The sequence below is a fragment of the Phycomyces blakesleeanus genome (assembly GCF_001638985.1).
Source record: "Phycomyces blakesleeanus NRRL 1555(-) unplaced genomic scaffold PHYBLscaffold_13, whole genome shotgun sequence".
Classification (NCBI taxonomy): domain Eukaryota; kingdom Fungi; phylum Mucoromycota; class Mucoromycetes; order Mucorales; family Phycomycetaceae; genus Phycomyces; species Phycomyces blakesleeanus.
Genome location: NW_017265146.1, coordinates 425,815 through 441,707, shown reverse-complemented (window position 1 = coordinate 441,707; position 15,893 = coordinate 425,815). Strand labels below are relative to the sequence as shown.

Here is a 15,893-nt window from a genome sequence, read left to right as displayed (position 1 = left end):
TTCTTTTTTGGGCGAATCAAACTTATTATATATATAGCTGTGTGTGAGAGAGAGAGAGCAAACTGTTTGTATGAGGGGTTGAATGCAAATTCTATGACCCGCTTATGCTGAGTTTATTTTCTACGTTAAATGCTTTCATCTCTAGCCAAGTGTTGATCGTTTACCAACACCTTTGGCTCCTTCCCCAGATTTCAATTCACCAGTTCGGCCAGTAACAAATTCATCGTATATAAGTTGGAGTCTTAGGCGCTCATCGGCTGTAATGGATGGTCGGGTGCTCTTAAGAGATTTATCCAGATGACTCTGCTGAATAGCCGCTGTATGGCTGTTGCTGATGCTTACTTCCTGCTTGGGTTCATCTTTCAAAGCAGACTGTTTGTGATTCTGTTCGCCTTGTTGAATCATGGCCAGCTGCAAAATAATAATTTTTAATAACTGTGAGCTACAGATATGATCTATTAGCTTACCCTTTGTGAGATGTGTCCTTTCTCAGCTAAAGTGAGAGGTGTTTTGACAGCCGCCTTTCCAATCATCACAAATCCATTCTTTTCTTCTTTAGGTCCCTGCTTCTTCTGTTGCTCGCGGAAGCTGTTAATATCCATAGAGTCATGGATAGCTTCTAGATGGGCATTGTAAAAGAATCCTTGAAGATCCGCACCCGTAAATCCTTCTGTGTTCTGTGCGTAATGGGTTAGATCCACATCTGACGCCAGCGTCATCTTGTGAGAAAGAGCCTCTAGAATCTATTTTGAGATGAATTAACAATGAGTGGCAATAGTCAAGCATATTTACATCCAGTCTTTCTTCAAAGCTTGGCATTCCACACAGTAATGCCTTGTCAAGTCGACCAGGACGCAGCAAGGCAGGATCAATGAGATCAGGACGACTATAGAGATAAATAGATAAATAAATAAAATATTATTAGACTTCTCTTTCCTTAGGCTACAATGCGTTGTATTATATATATATAATGAGGAGTAATGTATTAGACAAAATACCATTTAACTGTTTTTACCTTGTAGCCGCCAGAACGTAGACACCATCAAGACCCTCAGCACCATCCATTTGAGTTAACATTTGATTTACCACTCGATCTGTCACACCAGTGCTGTCGTGTCCTCTATGATTTTTTATATAAATAATTGTATCATAATATGGCTTTACTTTTTTGATAGCCTGGCTCACGTCATTTATTTACCTTCTAGGAGCAATAGAATCAAATTCATCAAAGAACAAGACACAAGGTTTTGCAGCCTGAGCACGATCAAATAGGTCTCTGACGGACTTTTCACTTGCTCCAATATATTTGTTTAGGATTTCGGGGCCCTTGACACTGATGAAATTCAAGCCACACTCTTTGGCAACAGCTGAAGCCAACAATGTTTTTCCGCATCCGGGGTATCCATACAACATTAATCTATTCATTTAATTAAATTGTAAGTATTATACATCTTTTCTTAAAGAGAAACATCCTACCCTGATCGGAGACGAAGAGGACACTGAGAAAACACGGCGGCATATTTTGTAGGCCATTCGAGAGTCTCCAGCAATGCCTTGCGAGTTTCGTGAAGACCACCTATATCAGTCCACTGCACGGTTGATGACTGAAGTTTTACGCCACGTAATGACGATGGAACGAATCCTTGGCGTGCAGAAACAAAGTCTTGTTGGGTCAACTCGAGCCTTTCGGTGGCAATTGGATTTGTAGCATCGTAAGAGCGGATGTTCCGAACAGCACTCTCATGTACAGCGCGCTCTACTAGGGCCGTAAGATCTGCGGCTAAGTAACCTTCGGTGTCAGATGCAACTGCTACCAAATCGATGTTTGGAAGACTTTGTGACAATACGTCTAATCCCTCAGACATTATAGCATGCATAATCTATATATATATATAAAGAGAGAAGAAAATTGTAAGCTTGTATATATATCTACAGATACTCGTTACACTTACTTGTTTACGTTCATCACGAGTAGGTGGGTTAACATGACGAAGTTCAGTAAATACATGGTGAGTGATCATAGTTGGGTGAAGCGACTGTTGCTGTTGCGATGTGGCAATGATCATTATTGGATGGCGAGATGTCATAGTACGTGCCATTCTGCTAAAAAGCTCTGCCAAATGGCGAGATCTTGTCGAGTCTGCATGCTATTATTTGAGACAATATACTTTTAGTAACTTTTCTATATTGAAAGTTGCGTAGTGATATATTTACTTCAACCTCGGCAGGAATAAGACGATCAAGATCATCAAAGAACAATACTGAAGGCGCGCACCATGCAGCCTCATCAAACCATTTCTGAAGCATATCCTTAAATACCGGTACACGTTCATCGACTAACTCTGAGCACTGGACTGTGATGGTGTCTATTTCGTAGCCAGTGTAAGAAATCCCACTTTTTGATACCGTAATATTTGTGATCAATTAAACTTACACACGAGGCATCCAGGATCATGGTAAACGTCCTCCATCAACTTTTTCACCAAGCTGGTTTTTCCAGCACCGTGAGCACCTGTCACCAGCACACCACCAGAGCCGGGTACATTCAATTGAGACTTGAGATCTCGTTCAGCCAAGTTGGCATGTGTGTAACGATGTAACTGGCCATAGATAGTATCTACGCCACCCATTGTAATCAATTTCTTGGGTTTTGTAGGTGGTTGTTCTTCTTTAGTAATAGATGATTTTGAAATATCTTCTCCCACATTAATCGAAGCTTTCTGCACCGCAGCACGAGTGAAGTTTGCGTATATGTTCTGTTCTGCGGTCGTTTGAGTTGAGGAAAATAACCCCTTTTGAGGACTCAACTGGATGACACAGGCAACACTTTTTCCATTAACCTGAAGGCGGATCTTCATTCCATGCGTCAATACAATTGGATCATCTAGTCCCTGTGCCCAGGCTATAAAGATCAAATAGAGAGAAAGGAATCAATATATATATATATATGCTAATGTAAATAAACAAAAGGTATTACTTGCTTTTGAAAGACTCGGCCAAATTTTGATCCCGTTCGATCTTTTGTTGAGCAGCATTTATTGCTCTAACGTCGTATACAGGCAAAAGTATAGGGTTGGTTATTAATCTTTATATCAATAATAGTATCAGTAATATATCTTACGCTGTATCTAAGCCGAGTTTTATTACACTTGTTGGTGCGGGTGAGCTCAGTCTTCGTAGTGTGATACTGACAGTAGGATTTTTCTTTGATGTGACCGTAGACACCCTAGCAACAATACCAATTAAAAAGATTGGTCGTTTGATATTTACAAGCTAATTAATTATATATTGACATTTTACTTACTTAATCCTGTCAAATGGTTTGATTTCCAGACTATCTGATAGATAAGATTCGATGTGTACATGATTTCGTGGTACAAGAGTACTCAAAGTGATAGATGCATACACAGCTTTTATATCTTTGTCTGTGTGTGGTTCACTTTGAGTATCTTCTGATGGTTGACTACGACCGGCAAAGGCAGGAATAACTTTTGATATCCTAACCAGCCCAGATTCCTGACTATCATCAGGGTGAATCCATACACCATGAGCGTCTGGAAGCGTGTAAGGTAAGTTGCGCAAACAAACATGAGGTGCTGCTTGTTGTTGCTGGGCTGAAAGGATCTTTGAGGCAGCAATGTCGGCAGGCTTTGTAGATTGGCGTACTTTGGGGGCCACAATAACCTCAGCGTTGGTTGTAAGCTTTACATATGGGCTGGCAGGACTAATTTCGGCTACCAATGTATGCATATGTATATAAGTTATTATATTATTATTTTGAAAAGAACAATGGTAATAAAGATTGTATTCATTTGACAAATTTATCTGAACACACGCACACCCACTTACGAGCATGATTTACTTACCGACTCGTAAGCGAACTAAAGTTCGACCATGGATCCATACACACATTAGCTGGTTATTATACACCGCACGGATCTGACTTAACAGGTTGTCTTCCACGTAACCAGCATGAAGTTCCTATATATTCACATGGCTAAATATGTCGTTTCATACTGAACTTGACACCCAAGCTTTTCTTTTGTTTTACTCACCAGGATCTCCCAGTCATCCTCAGTGTGCGGTTCCACGTGCACAGATACACACTCGGGTACATTTCGACAAAACTCAACATTCACCTGTAGGTGTATTATATATCAATACCATTTACAAAGGTGGATGACTATTACCAATTGTCCTTCAGATATTCCTATTGCTTGCCCAAACTGGGGATCTATGGCCAATACATCAGGAGGGGGATTTCCGTACTTGAACACAGCGTTTGGATCCAGAGGTTTGGAAGCTTCCCCGGACCAACCACAATATGCTTTTTGAGTGGTGCCCTGACTTGGCCAGCTCAACTCAACCATGACATTCTGGGGTAGCTAATAAAATAATGTGAACTTTAGAGATTGTACTAGTCATTTTGCGCTTAAATTTGAGATTTACTTTTCCCTGGTCAATCAATGCATTTGCCCATGGAGAAGGTAAATGAACAAGACAGGATCGAATAGGTGTAAATGTTACTAAAAGTTGTTTTGGCATGGTATATTGCTATAAATATTATTATCGCTCAAAAGTGTTCTAATGAGCTTAGGAATTTTAGAAATTTAGAGAGAAAGAAGAGAAATAGAAAACAGGTACAAGGTACAGAGACACATATTCACTTACTTTCTTACTCACTTTCTTACTCACTCGACACTCACACGCTGTGAAAGATAATCTCGTTTTGTCATGTTAATCTGAGACTTAAATCTGAATTTGAGTTTTAATGTGAGTTTATAAGCCCGCGCATACTGGGAATAAAGGTTTCTTAATCTTTATATATATAAACAAACAAATGTGATTTTTACAAAGATAAGTTTCTACTACTGTTGGTTTTAAATCCACTAAAGACATGGTCTTCATATCAGTTGCTATAGTCTTTGCTTCCAAGTAAAATCTATTAATCTTCTTTAATGTATATTTAAGCTAAATCCAAACAGAGGATATTCTAGGGCTAGAATATTTTAGAAGACATAAAAGAAATGAATTTTCTTCAATTCATTAGTTGCCTATATGTCTGATACAAAAATAAAAATAAAAGAGAATATTGAAGCATTTACTGCTCTTTAAGTACTGCGGCTGTTTTTTTTTGTTGGATTGGGCTTTGCTGCCAAAGCCATTCATATATGTATATATTCAAAGTTTTTTTTTTGTTCGGTTTTTTTTTTGTTTTGTATATGAAATTTTGCTTTTCAAGGCAATTAGACAATAGACAATACAAGAAAGAAAGAAAGAAATAAAAAAAAGAAATAAAAAAACATAAGAGCTAAAAGAAAGAAGCTCAATAAAAAAAAAGACCAAGAAATAAGAAAGATCTTTTCAAAGCCTTTAAGTAAGAACCTTACAGAGAAAGAAATGATTGCTATGTGCAATCAAAGAAGAAGTTAATAAAGTAAGTAAAGACGTAGGGGGGGTGGGTGGGGGATTGGTCTAGAAAATAAAATAAGAAAAAATAAGAAAAGAAAATAACAAAATGAATTTCAAAAAATGAATTTCAAAACAGCTTGATATTTGCTTTTTCTTGTTTGTTTCTTTTTCAAAGAAAAGAAAGTCTAACAGATTTGGTGAGAAGATTGGTATCAGAGAGGTGGAGGAGATGGTGGAGGATATGAATGGGAAATGTTTGAATGGGAATGGGAATGGGAATGTGAATGGAAAGGATGTATGAGGGCATGCAAAGAAAGAATAGTAAAACATAGGGACAAATTGAAGCGCAAAATAAGTATAAGAATAAATGTAAGAGAAAGAGACAAGTATCAGGAATAAGAATCTAAATATCCATTAAAGACCATCTTAATCTTCTTTACATTGCTCCCATCTGGTACATTCGCTCCAATGTCTGCTTCTGCAATACTGATTCTTGGAATCTATTTAGGTTCGTAAGTCAATAAATGCATATATATATATATAATAAAATCCTTAAAGATACTTACTTTCTTAACTGCTCATTCTCGTTCACTAATCTTTCCAGCTCGGCCAAAAGTGAGGTCTGATTATTCTTTAGGTGTTGGAGATGCTGTGTGGTTCTGTGTAGCAGGGCTGCCTTGCTCATCTTCTTGTTCACACAACCGGGCAAATGCTGACGGAGCTCATCAAAGCCATCCTTGATTTGAGCACGACGCTTCTGTTCAGACTGGATGTGGATTTGGCGGCGAACTTCAGCAGCAGATACGCTATCAATATCATCTTCCTGGTCTGAAGATGAACTCTCAAAGTCGCAAGAGGATGAGGATGAGGACTGTTGTTGCTGTTGCTGCTGTTGTTGTTGTTGTTGCTGTTGCTGCTGCTGCTGCTGTTTCTGAACCCGGCGTCTCTTCTTGCTTCCACCGTTTTCGTATGTTTCTTTAGAATACTGGTGAAACTCGGGCAAAAAAGACTCAGGCAGGGTGTTGGCTTTGGCGATCTTTTCTGTGATGGCGTGGGCCAAGTTAGACACCAGAGGGACAGCGGCAGGTGGAGAGCAAGACATCAATGGTGAGGGGGCGCCAGGTGACAGGCGTGAATAGACAGAGTCTGGGCTAGAAGGCTGAGGGTAAAGCATGGATGAGGGCATCATTTGGGGCATTGCAGTGTTCTCAAACACAACAGTGTCATTTCCATAGTAACCCACTAACAGGAAGGTATTAGTATGACGTCATTGGTTATATAATTAGGGGGGATTCATCTGTAAAAAATATAGTAGTAGTAAAGAGAAGATATTCTAATATGTTTTTTTTATCGGGGGTATTCCGTTTTTTACCTGAAGGATAGAGCTGAGTGTTGTAGCATTCAAGCTTGGGGACACCAGCGTAGGTGGTGGGCATGATGTATTCGTCAAAACCAAAGTCGGATTCCATTTTTTAGAAATTAGCAATAGTAATTTGTTTTGTTATTTGGTTTGGGTGATAAGAGGGATGGTAGGTAGGTAGGTAGGTAGGTAGGTAAGTTGTAAGAAAGGGTTGGTTCTACTTGCAAAGGAAGGATGTAGGTTGAAGAGGGAGAGAGTATGAAAGGTGGAGGTTGAGGGAGGAGGGAAGGATATTTGGTTGTAGGGAATGTGTGGGGTTTGTGAAGGAAAGTAGGGTGGAAGACCTTTGCAAGGAAAGGAAAACGCTGGTTTTGTGTGAAAGAGAAAGAGAAAGAGAAGGAAAGAATAGGAAATTTGGGAGGGATAAAAAAGAAATAAAAATAGAGAAGGGGGGACGATAGCAAAAATAAAAGGTCATCTTTATTACTGTTGTACAAGCCAAGTGTGCAATGAACCCACGCCCTTTTTTCCATTTGCTTAAAAAAAATCAGTATCAAATTTTCGATATTTCCATGGTTTATGATATTTCTACAAAGGAAGATGTCTCTACTACATAATATTTATATCTATATATCTCTTTGTGAGTATATCAGTTTGTATGTATATGTAAGAGTGCAAAAATATTGATAGATATAGAGATGTATAAGATAGCTAGATAGCTAGATAGCTAGATAGATATATAGATATATAGATATCTATATGTAGAGAGAGAGAGAGAGAGAGAGAGAGAGAGAAAGATAGGTAGTTAGGTAGGTATGTAGAAACAAGGTATCGACTAATAATGTTGGCGGATTTATAAAAAAAAATTGCCACCAAGAGGTCCGGTTGAAAAAAAAAGGGTACCCAGTTTTTGAAGATTCAAGTTCCCACAGATTGCATTGTATTTATAAAAGATTAAAGTCTAGAGTGGGATACGTCAAGTATTTGGCTGTGCGCAATCTTTAGCTTGCTCGCACAATCGAACTGCCAGAATTCGTGTGCGTATTAAAGCATCTTCAGGTCTCTTTTCTTGACTGAATATCGCAAATGTTATAAAGTGGTTGCTATTTTTAAAGTTTGCACTGAGTAGGACCGAACTTTCTCTATTGTTTACCTAGTTTCTGAAATGTAAATATATTTTCTTTTCACAGGGGTAAAAGTATTGCCACTGTAATATCTGTAAATAATTACAAAGTACAATCGATTTTGGCACAATGTATCGTAGCTTTCTATTCAACGGCTTTGTATATAATCAACTCTTAGACTAGGTCAATTGGAGGGTCAATTACACAACCAAACACGGAAGTTCTGTGTATAGATCGATTTAAGGATTGCTGGAATTGGTTAATTGGGGGTTTTTCATTGCAATCAGACTGGGTTGCCTAGTTCTATAGAAATACTCAGAGCTGGTACTACAGTCTTGTGTAAGAAATACCGTTGATTACTCAAGTACAATAAAACCTATCGAAAATGAACAATTAAACCTAGTAAGTAACTAGGCTCACACAATAGAACGACTAGAACCATAATATTAGATCTTGCTTTTAAAGATCTTGGGCCTCTTTAATTGTCAAGCTATTTTTAGAGTCCAAACTTCTTGAGATGAACAGACCACCTCTATCTTACCAACTACTTAAAAAGAACCTCCGCTTCTATGTCTGCCAATGTATACATATATACACACATACATGTATGTATATGTATATTAAAGAAATAGTGGATGAAAGAGTGAGAGAGGGAGTGAGTGAGTGAGAGGAAAGGAGGGAGGGAAGGAGGGAGAAACTCCCAAACAAATTGCTTTTTCCGCGACTACAATTTATCTTTTTTGGCCTTAATATACATATACATACACTTATCCTTAAACATATTAAATACGATTAATACCAAAGGTATTTACACCTAATATATGTAGCAAGATCCTTTATGTATGTATCCTTTGTACCATTCGAAGGCTTATACGCAATATTCAGCAGTACTAAAAACGCTAATAATGCTAATAGTGGTTTCAGCTGTCCATTGGTACGCACAGACGGTTTTTGGTCAACCGAAGTTGTGAATAATTGCTTTGCTAACAAACGGATTCATTGGACGGCTTCAATGGTTGTACTGGTCGTACATGGTGTACAAGGTAAGCGCCTATCAAAATATATATTTTTATTACTGAATCCAAACCTTTTTTTGATATTTTAATGTCGCACTGCTGTGAAAGAATACCACTTGCTATCCCAGCCACAGAAGAAGAAGAAGAAGAATAATAAATATGAAGAAAGAAAGAGAGAAAGGGAACAAATCGAGAGAGAAAAATAGAATCCGTAGATAATTAAATACAAAAGTATTTTGCCTCTAGCATTGCTTTGCTGGCTAAAGTATCTCTCGGTTGTTAATCCCAAAGGCATGCTTTATTACTATGTCAGTCCCCATGCTCTGTACAACGGTTTAAATGATTGGACTTATCTTGTGTACAGGAAATAGTTTTAAGCAAAATATCAATAAGATATTTTAAAGGGAAACCTTACGGACAGCCTGGCAGGACAGCCTGAACGTATGCAACGTCAGTCATAATTAATATTTTATGATTACATATTTTTTTTTTGGGTTGTGGCCAGACTTTGCAGCAATCTTACGGGAACGACGTTTCCTGATGGGGCACAACCTTTCTCTCTAATCGGACTAACACTGTAGTAAATGGCAGACATTATAACTCCGTGACCGTATAATTCCTACGGTCACGGAGTTATATTGTCTGCCAATAGAACCTTGGCCTTTAGTAAATTAAAAGTATTTACAGCGAATACTATTTATGGGAGTTAAAATTACTTTTTATCTAATCCAATAAAATCGTTTAAAGTAGCAAAATTATACCATTTTTAGGTACATATTTCTCTTTTTATAACAAATTTGGATAGTACAATTCGTTGGATTTCAGATCATTTTTGCATATAATCCAATCAAATATTCTAAATATGGCAAATCTATACCTTTTTTTAGATATCTCTATTCTTATAATTGGTTCAACAAATACACGGTTTTATATTGGAATTTTATAGTTTTTATTGATCAAAATAATACAAGTTGAATATAAAGAAGTATGGAAAGAAGTATTACTATTTTTTATGATATTTAGTAACAACTTAAGCTATACATTCATTAAATAATATACATATATCTATTTTTATGTGATACTTTTTACATTTTTTTTATCTAAAAAAAGGCTATTATCTAAGTACTATGGTATTGATGAAGGCATGTATATTGCTTAATTAATTTTTTTATCAAAGAGTATAAACCTGCTTTGTGTTAACATTGTCATGTCTCATTCCTACTTTTGAAAAACAAGAAGACAGATTCCTTGCAATTCTCTAAATCTACCGAGATTTCTAATGAGCATGCGAGCAATCTTGACAACCAAATTGTACTTGATGCATATATTTTTCTGTTAATTCTTCTCAGATTGCTTTCTTTTGTCAACTTTGCTGATTCGCATTTTATTAATACTAGCCTTCATAGTTATTAAGTGTGTTCCTTTTAGAGACTTAATAATTTTAGACCTTGTGAAAAAAAATAGAAACAAGTCCTTTTAGATGTACCAATCTAAATTGTTTAGAGAACATGGACGGGTCAGAGGTTATGCATCGTTTGTGAAATCGGGATCTTGCTGCTGTCCTGAACTTCCGGCATATATTTAACAATCTGAGATATGATGGGATTATACCTGTAAGGTTCACTCGTGTCATTCGGATTGGACGTATCAGAAGACAAGCAGAAGAAGATCTCCAGGAGGGTCGTCGTTTGAGACAAAGACTGACTAGAATTCAAAGAAGATGAAAAAATTCCGTCCTGGTTACCGCTTAGGACCCACCCAAGCTACCGCTGGTAAGCCATTAGATTTGAATAACTTGGTATTTAGTTTTGTAACGGGTTGAAAAAGCTAAGAAAAAGATGTTTTGCTTTGACTGCAAAAAACATGGTGGGGTAAAAAAAAAAGTAGAATATAAAAGAGAGCGAGAGAGAAATTGGTGCTTAATTAAAACTCAAGTACAAGTCATTTTAAACCTCGGAAGACTTGCAACAATTCACTAAGATCGCCTATTTTTTTTCTATAGGGTAAGCAATTCTGATTACATGTGCGGGACCTGGTGTCTTTCTCTAATTCTTCAGGGTAAAATGACGTGTCCAGAAAAAACTCGATAGAGGGTTTCATTATCTCTGTATAGAAATTCAGATTAGGATTCGTAAAGCGGGTGTTTAAATTGTGAAATTATTGGCTTGGAAGAATTTGAATAGATTTAAAATGTGTAGATTTAATCTGAAGAAAAAAGCTTTCGGATTGAAATGGAGGATTGCTCATTTTGACGTCTTGAAAGACTTAAAGCAAAAGTTTATCAATTTATTTGTCTCTCTTACATATTTCTATTTTATATACAAACTTTTGTAAGCAAAATGCCTAATATAAGTGATAGAAATTAACTTAATTTTTTATAATAAAATAGCAGGTACAAAAATAAGACGATTAATTAAAAAGGGGGACTCAATAATTTCTATTTTATGTTTACTATCATTGGCTACAGGTTTAAAATCCGCCTTCCGAATCCTAATCTGAACTTATCCGAAGATATAATGAAACCCCCTAATATGTACACGTCGCATTTTTTGTTTAAAGGCTCAGAAGATGCTTTCTCCGAGGTACTCGTGAAGCCTTTCGTCAATATCGTAGCCAGGAACTTGGAACCTGAAGATTGTAAAGCTGGATTTTTTAAAGGTCAGCCCATTCTGGAGAGCATGACAAGTCAATTAAGACTTCAAAAAGTATTTGTTGACCTGAAAAGTCAATATAAAAATGATGGGTTAGTGAAGCTCTTTGGCTTGAAAGAAATTGGGGTCTTTCTGGTAGAAGTTTCTGACTGCTATTAAAGCAAGGTCATGTAGAGGCTGTGCTTTGACAATCACAAGGGGATGTTTGGTGGAGTAGCAATGTTGAAGTCAATCGTTGATCATTATTCCTGCGCTTCCATTGAAAGCTTTGAAAATGTGAAGGTCTTCTTCTTGAATGCAGTTGGTGTGTATTATGCATGTGTTTAGGTATGACAAAGATAAATTTCTTGTACATCGATAGGCAAACAGTTGCACCTCTGGAGCCTTTCGTTCAAGATAAATAGGATATTTGATATGTGGATAGAAGGCTCTCTTCTTCTCATACCAGATTTCTCTGAAAACGATGACTTTGTTCCTGACTTGGCGCAGTTCTGTTGGAACATGAAGGCAAAACGCTTTATCATAGTAAGCCTGTTTACGTGACATTGCTTATAGTATATTTAGGGTATTATGGGGAATTCTATTGACTAAATTGTGGCCTTAAAAGAAGACCACATGAAGAAAAAGGCCGAGTACCGATACTCTTCGAGTATGCCTGTTGTTCTGACTGATGTGATAAACCCCACATTATATAAATTAACATAAGAAGAATATTGGCCTAACACGAACAATTTAAGGTCCATATATTCTCCACCACACCCCTAGTTTGTTCTATTTTTATGTTTTTTGAACACCTCCTTTCAATCCTCTCCATTGTATAATACTTGACATGCAAATGCTTATTATCATTTTCCAGCTTTGTGTGATTTAAGTATATTATACTAGCCGTTCTATCTCGCTACGCTTGGTTGCGGCGCCGCCCTGCGGGCTCTTTTAACCCAGATGCTTAGTATGATGGCTCAATTGTGTTGTTTTTGCATCTTCGATTCGCTACAGTAGAAACCAAAAGTAGCCTAATGCGACTATATGTCTGTTATGACACTTCGTCATGGTAGAGCTTCAATGAGCCCAATCAAACGTGTTTGAGAGGAATCTCATAAACTATATCATTTTATATAGAATAAAGAATGCTGTGTTATAGAATTTAACAAATGCAACATGATAAATAAGACAGCATTGGATGCATTATGGCAATACATAAAAATTAATTTTACCAGTTTTTGTACAGGTTATGCAAGCAAATTCTTTATTTTAGCTTAATAGACAGCAGTTTTAAAAGACTTTTCTAGGCGATTCCTACCGCTTTTTCCGCACTCAAACCTACCCATGTCTGTTGGAAAAGCAAAAAGTCAAATATATTCATTTTTTTGCACACTCTTGACTCAGAAACAGGATTATTTCCCATCATAAGGTATTTGAACAATAATCTACTGCTTTTCTGCATCGAATTGTATCAATTGTTTATGAATGAAGAAAATCTGTCGTAAAAGAATTGAAGATGCATGTAACAATGTAAGCCTCAGTAATCTTCATGGATTCTGTAGATACTCTAAGGCCCAAATTATTAACTGCTATAACAAAACGAGCTTCTAATTAACTGCTCACTTCAATAAACATTTGCTTATATATGACAAGCTTACAATTAAGCCGACAAATCGAATTTTTTTAAAAAGACAAAGTGAAATCTCGGAAACGACAATCATATGCCAACAAATGGGCAATCATTTTCTTGGTAGCGCCATTTATTTTTTAAGAACGGACAAAATTTACCAGCCGCACTGTAAATCAACTGATCACATAATTACATTTCTATCTGTGCAGAAATAAAATACAGTTTCACTTTGTATATTCAATTTAATTTTATACTTTATATATAAAAAGCCAAAATCTCTTTCATCATGTCTCAATTCACAATCCCATTCGAGATATTTGAAGTCATTGCAGGATTCCTTGATCTCAAAGATAAAATTCAATGTGCATTAGTCTGCAAGCAATGGCTACCACAATTTACAGAATTCATTTGGAAGGAAATAAAGATATCTAGTCAGAGAAAGCTGGCAACCATTTGCGATTTATCAAACCCCAAAAACAAAGTATATATTACAAACGGTCACCATGTTCACATACTAGAGCTACAAGTCTGTGTTGATGCAACGGATATTCAGCTCTATGCTTTGCAAAAATGCTTCCCGAACATACGTCGTCTGGTCCTTGAATATGAAGCATTTATTGGAGAAGATTTTGGAAAATATACGAATTGGAGTTTATGGAGGTCTTTAACAGAGATGAGTTTGAACCTGGATACCGTCGATATTTTTATTGCAGACCTGGAGTTCCAAAAGATACTTGCTTGTGTCCCTCATCTTACATGGCTAAAAATTGTACAGAATAAAGCCGGGGATGTCAAGAGTGTTAATCCAGAATGTCTTGAAATACTGCACAAGTATTTACAAAAGCTGAAATATCTTAGTCTCGACCTAGAATTTGAGGATATTGCAGACGCAAGCCTTGGCTTTAATCCAAAGCTGACTCCTATCACAAGCTTACAGACACTAATAACCCCAATATGCGCCATGGAATATCGGTGGATGTATTATTTTGCTACAAAGTATCCAAATTTACGCACTATAAAAACAAATTCTAGTGGCCCAACCCGTCAGTTTCGTATGAGCCCCGTACATTTGCCAGCTATTTCAACATCGCAGGATCTATTTAAGCAACTGACAAGCCTTGATATAAGCATTTCAAACGGCTCAATCTTTTATCTCGCATATTGGACCCGCGTGTTTTCTCTTGGCATACCATTAAAGCATATAGAGCTTAATGTCACTGAAGTGGGCACAAACGATCCGCCTTTTGCAGAGAATATTATAAAGCAATGCATAAATTCGTACGGAAAACTCCTTGAGTCGCTTATAGTCAATGTTTACGGACTACACTCTAAATATTGGGATGTTTTAGCAGTATTAGATTCATATCCACATCTGGTGTCTTTAACTCTTCGCACAAGGCACACAATAATACCTCTTGATACTGTTTTGGATTGCTATAGTGGATTGAAGAGACTACTTATCGATTCGTATCAACTTACCACTGACGAAAGTTTAGCAGAAATCGTAAAACCGCACGGACTCCGTATTCTAGGAATCAAAAACTCGCATTTTTACTATAATATTCTCTGTTATATCTCCGGACGCTGCAAAAATATTAACTACATGAGCATGAGTTTTGTACATATAACTGGACCCGTTTCTCCAAAGACAGGAAATCTTTATATCGATATGTCACACACACACCTTAAAGCGTTTGTTCACTCAAACGTTCGATACAATGTATCAGACGCTGTCGAGAGTGTAGAGAACAGCATTAACTTTATACACCTAAATGCAAGTAGTACATATCCAAACCGCAGAGAAAATACAAAAACTACCCCAGTTCTAAAGTCACTACCGTGGTACAAAAAAATCGCTCTTTACCCTCGCTACAATAATCCGTTTACTTCAAAAAGTCATTCGAAGGTTGAATCTGATGCTATTTGGTTTTATTCATCGTATCTAAGTAATTGGAACGGTGTAATGGGAGATTTCACGTGGCAGCTTGAACAAATGGAGATTGAAACAGCTCTACAATACTTTGAAAACTTTTCTCTAAGGAAGATACCTGTAAATCGCGGATTTGGGAATTCAGAAAATATCAATGACTTGAGAGAAAGATGGAAGATAGACCTTTACCGTGGATATGTTACATTGAAGCTTGGATCTGTTATTCATTATTCATTTCCTTTTGAATTAGGCGCCATTGATTATAATTGGGATGAGGAATACAATGCGTTGATATAATCATTTACACTATCTTTTTATTTTACGTTATTTATCAACTACAAGCTACTTCTTTCTTTTGTGCATACGTAAATAAATATTTGCTTACGTGTGCAAATGATATTAACACAGGATTAATCTTACTTTTACATAAAATATATTTACTTGTATTAAATTGGATTGAATTTGTATTGAAATTCGTGCTTTATTATATGAAAAATAGTGTTACCAAGAGAGAGAGAAATTCTTCTATCAGCTACTTACAGCAACTTCAAATACAACAGTATCGCTTGTCTACTGCAATATATATATCAAGACAATCTTATATTAGTCATATGACAGATATTTTAAATACTTTGATATTTCTTTGATTGTCTTTATAATGTTTCTCTAATTTCTATAAATATACTGCTGTCAGAAGAAGAAAAGAAATGAAAGTATAATATTTCACTAACTGCAATTATGTATAATATATAGTATTTCAGGTACAAAACAATAGAAAATAATAAATT

General features: G+C 36.5%; 4 protein-coding genes across 4 annotated transcripts; 2 read left to right on the top strand and 2 right to left on the bottom strand.

Moving 5' to 3' along the window:
* Window positions 1–72: 72 nt before the first annotated feature.
* On the bottom strand, window positions 73–4,545 carry PHYBLDRAFT_134259 (hypothetical protein; the record flags this gene model as incomplete). The annotated part of the gene is made up of 14 exons (XM_018429636.1): window positions 73–411; window positions 468–743; window positions 793–886; window positions 1,016–1,120; window positions 1,199–1,417; window positions 1,477–1,880; window positions 1,953–2,147; window positions 2,215–2,366; window positions 2,435–2,884; window positions 3,336–3,734; window positions 3,867–3,981; window positions 4,056–4,139; window positions 4,191–4,385; window positions 4,450–4,545. The coding sequence occupies 14 exons, from the start codon at window positions 4,543–4,545 to the stop codon at window positions 142–144; spliced, it is 3,054 nt and encodes a 1,017-aa protein (XP_018290411.1). The 3' UTR covers window positions 73–141.
* Window positions 4,546–5,136: 591 nt separating this feature from the next.
* PHYBLDRAFT_181810 (helix-loop-helix DNA-binding domain-containing transcription factor) lies at window positions 5,137–7,187 on the bottom strand. The gene is made up of 3 exons (XM_018438523.1): window positions 6,785–7,187; window positions 5,979–6,654; window positions 5,137–5,912 (listed from the first exon to the last, which is right to left on the bottom strand). Exons 1-3 carry the CDS (start codon window positions 6,879–6,881, stop codon window positions 5,849–5,851), a joined length of 837 nt encoding a protein of 278 aa, XP_018290410.1. The 5' UTR covers window positions 6,882–7,187; the 3' UTR covers window positions 5,137–5,848.
* A 3,445-nt stretch (window positions 7,188–10,632) lies between these two features.
* PHYBLDRAFT_146560 (hypothetical protein) lies at window positions 10,633–12,562 on the top strand (the record flags this gene model as incomplete). The annotated part of the gene is made up of 5 exons (XM_018431673.1): window positions 10,633–10,684; window positions 11,472–11,698; window positions 11,762–11,867; window positions 11,925–12,088; window positions 12,449–12,562. The coding sequence occupies 5 exons, from the start codon at window positions 10,633–10,635 to the stop codon at window positions 12,560–12,562; spliced, it is 663 nt and encodes a 220-aa protein (XP_018290409.1).
* Window positions 12,563–13,461: 899 nt separating this feature from the next.
* Window positions 13,462–15,402, top strand: PHYBLDRAFT_65587 (hypothetical protein; the record flags this gene model as incomplete). Its single annotated transcript, XM_018441487.1, has 1 exon — window positions 13,462–15,402. One exon carries the CDS (start codon window positions 13,462–13,464, stop codon window positions 15,400–15,402), a length of 1,941 nt encoding a protein of 646 aa, XP_018290408.1.
* Window positions 15,403–15,893: the final 491 nt, after the last annotated feature.

Coding starts and splice junctions, on each gene's coding strand:
- PHYBLDRAFT_181810 (XM_018438523.1), bottom strand. CDS start 6,881: ATGGAATCCGACTTTGGTTTTGACGAATACATCATGCCCACCACCTAC. Junction 6,655..6,784: donor CACTCAGCTCTATCCTTCAG/GTAAAAAACGGA, acceptor CCTTCCTGTTAG/TGGGTTACTATGGAAATGAC. Junction 5,913..5,978: donor GAGAATGAGCAGTTAAGAAA/GTAAGTATCTTT, acceptor GAACCTAAATAG/ATTCCAAGAATCAGTATTGC.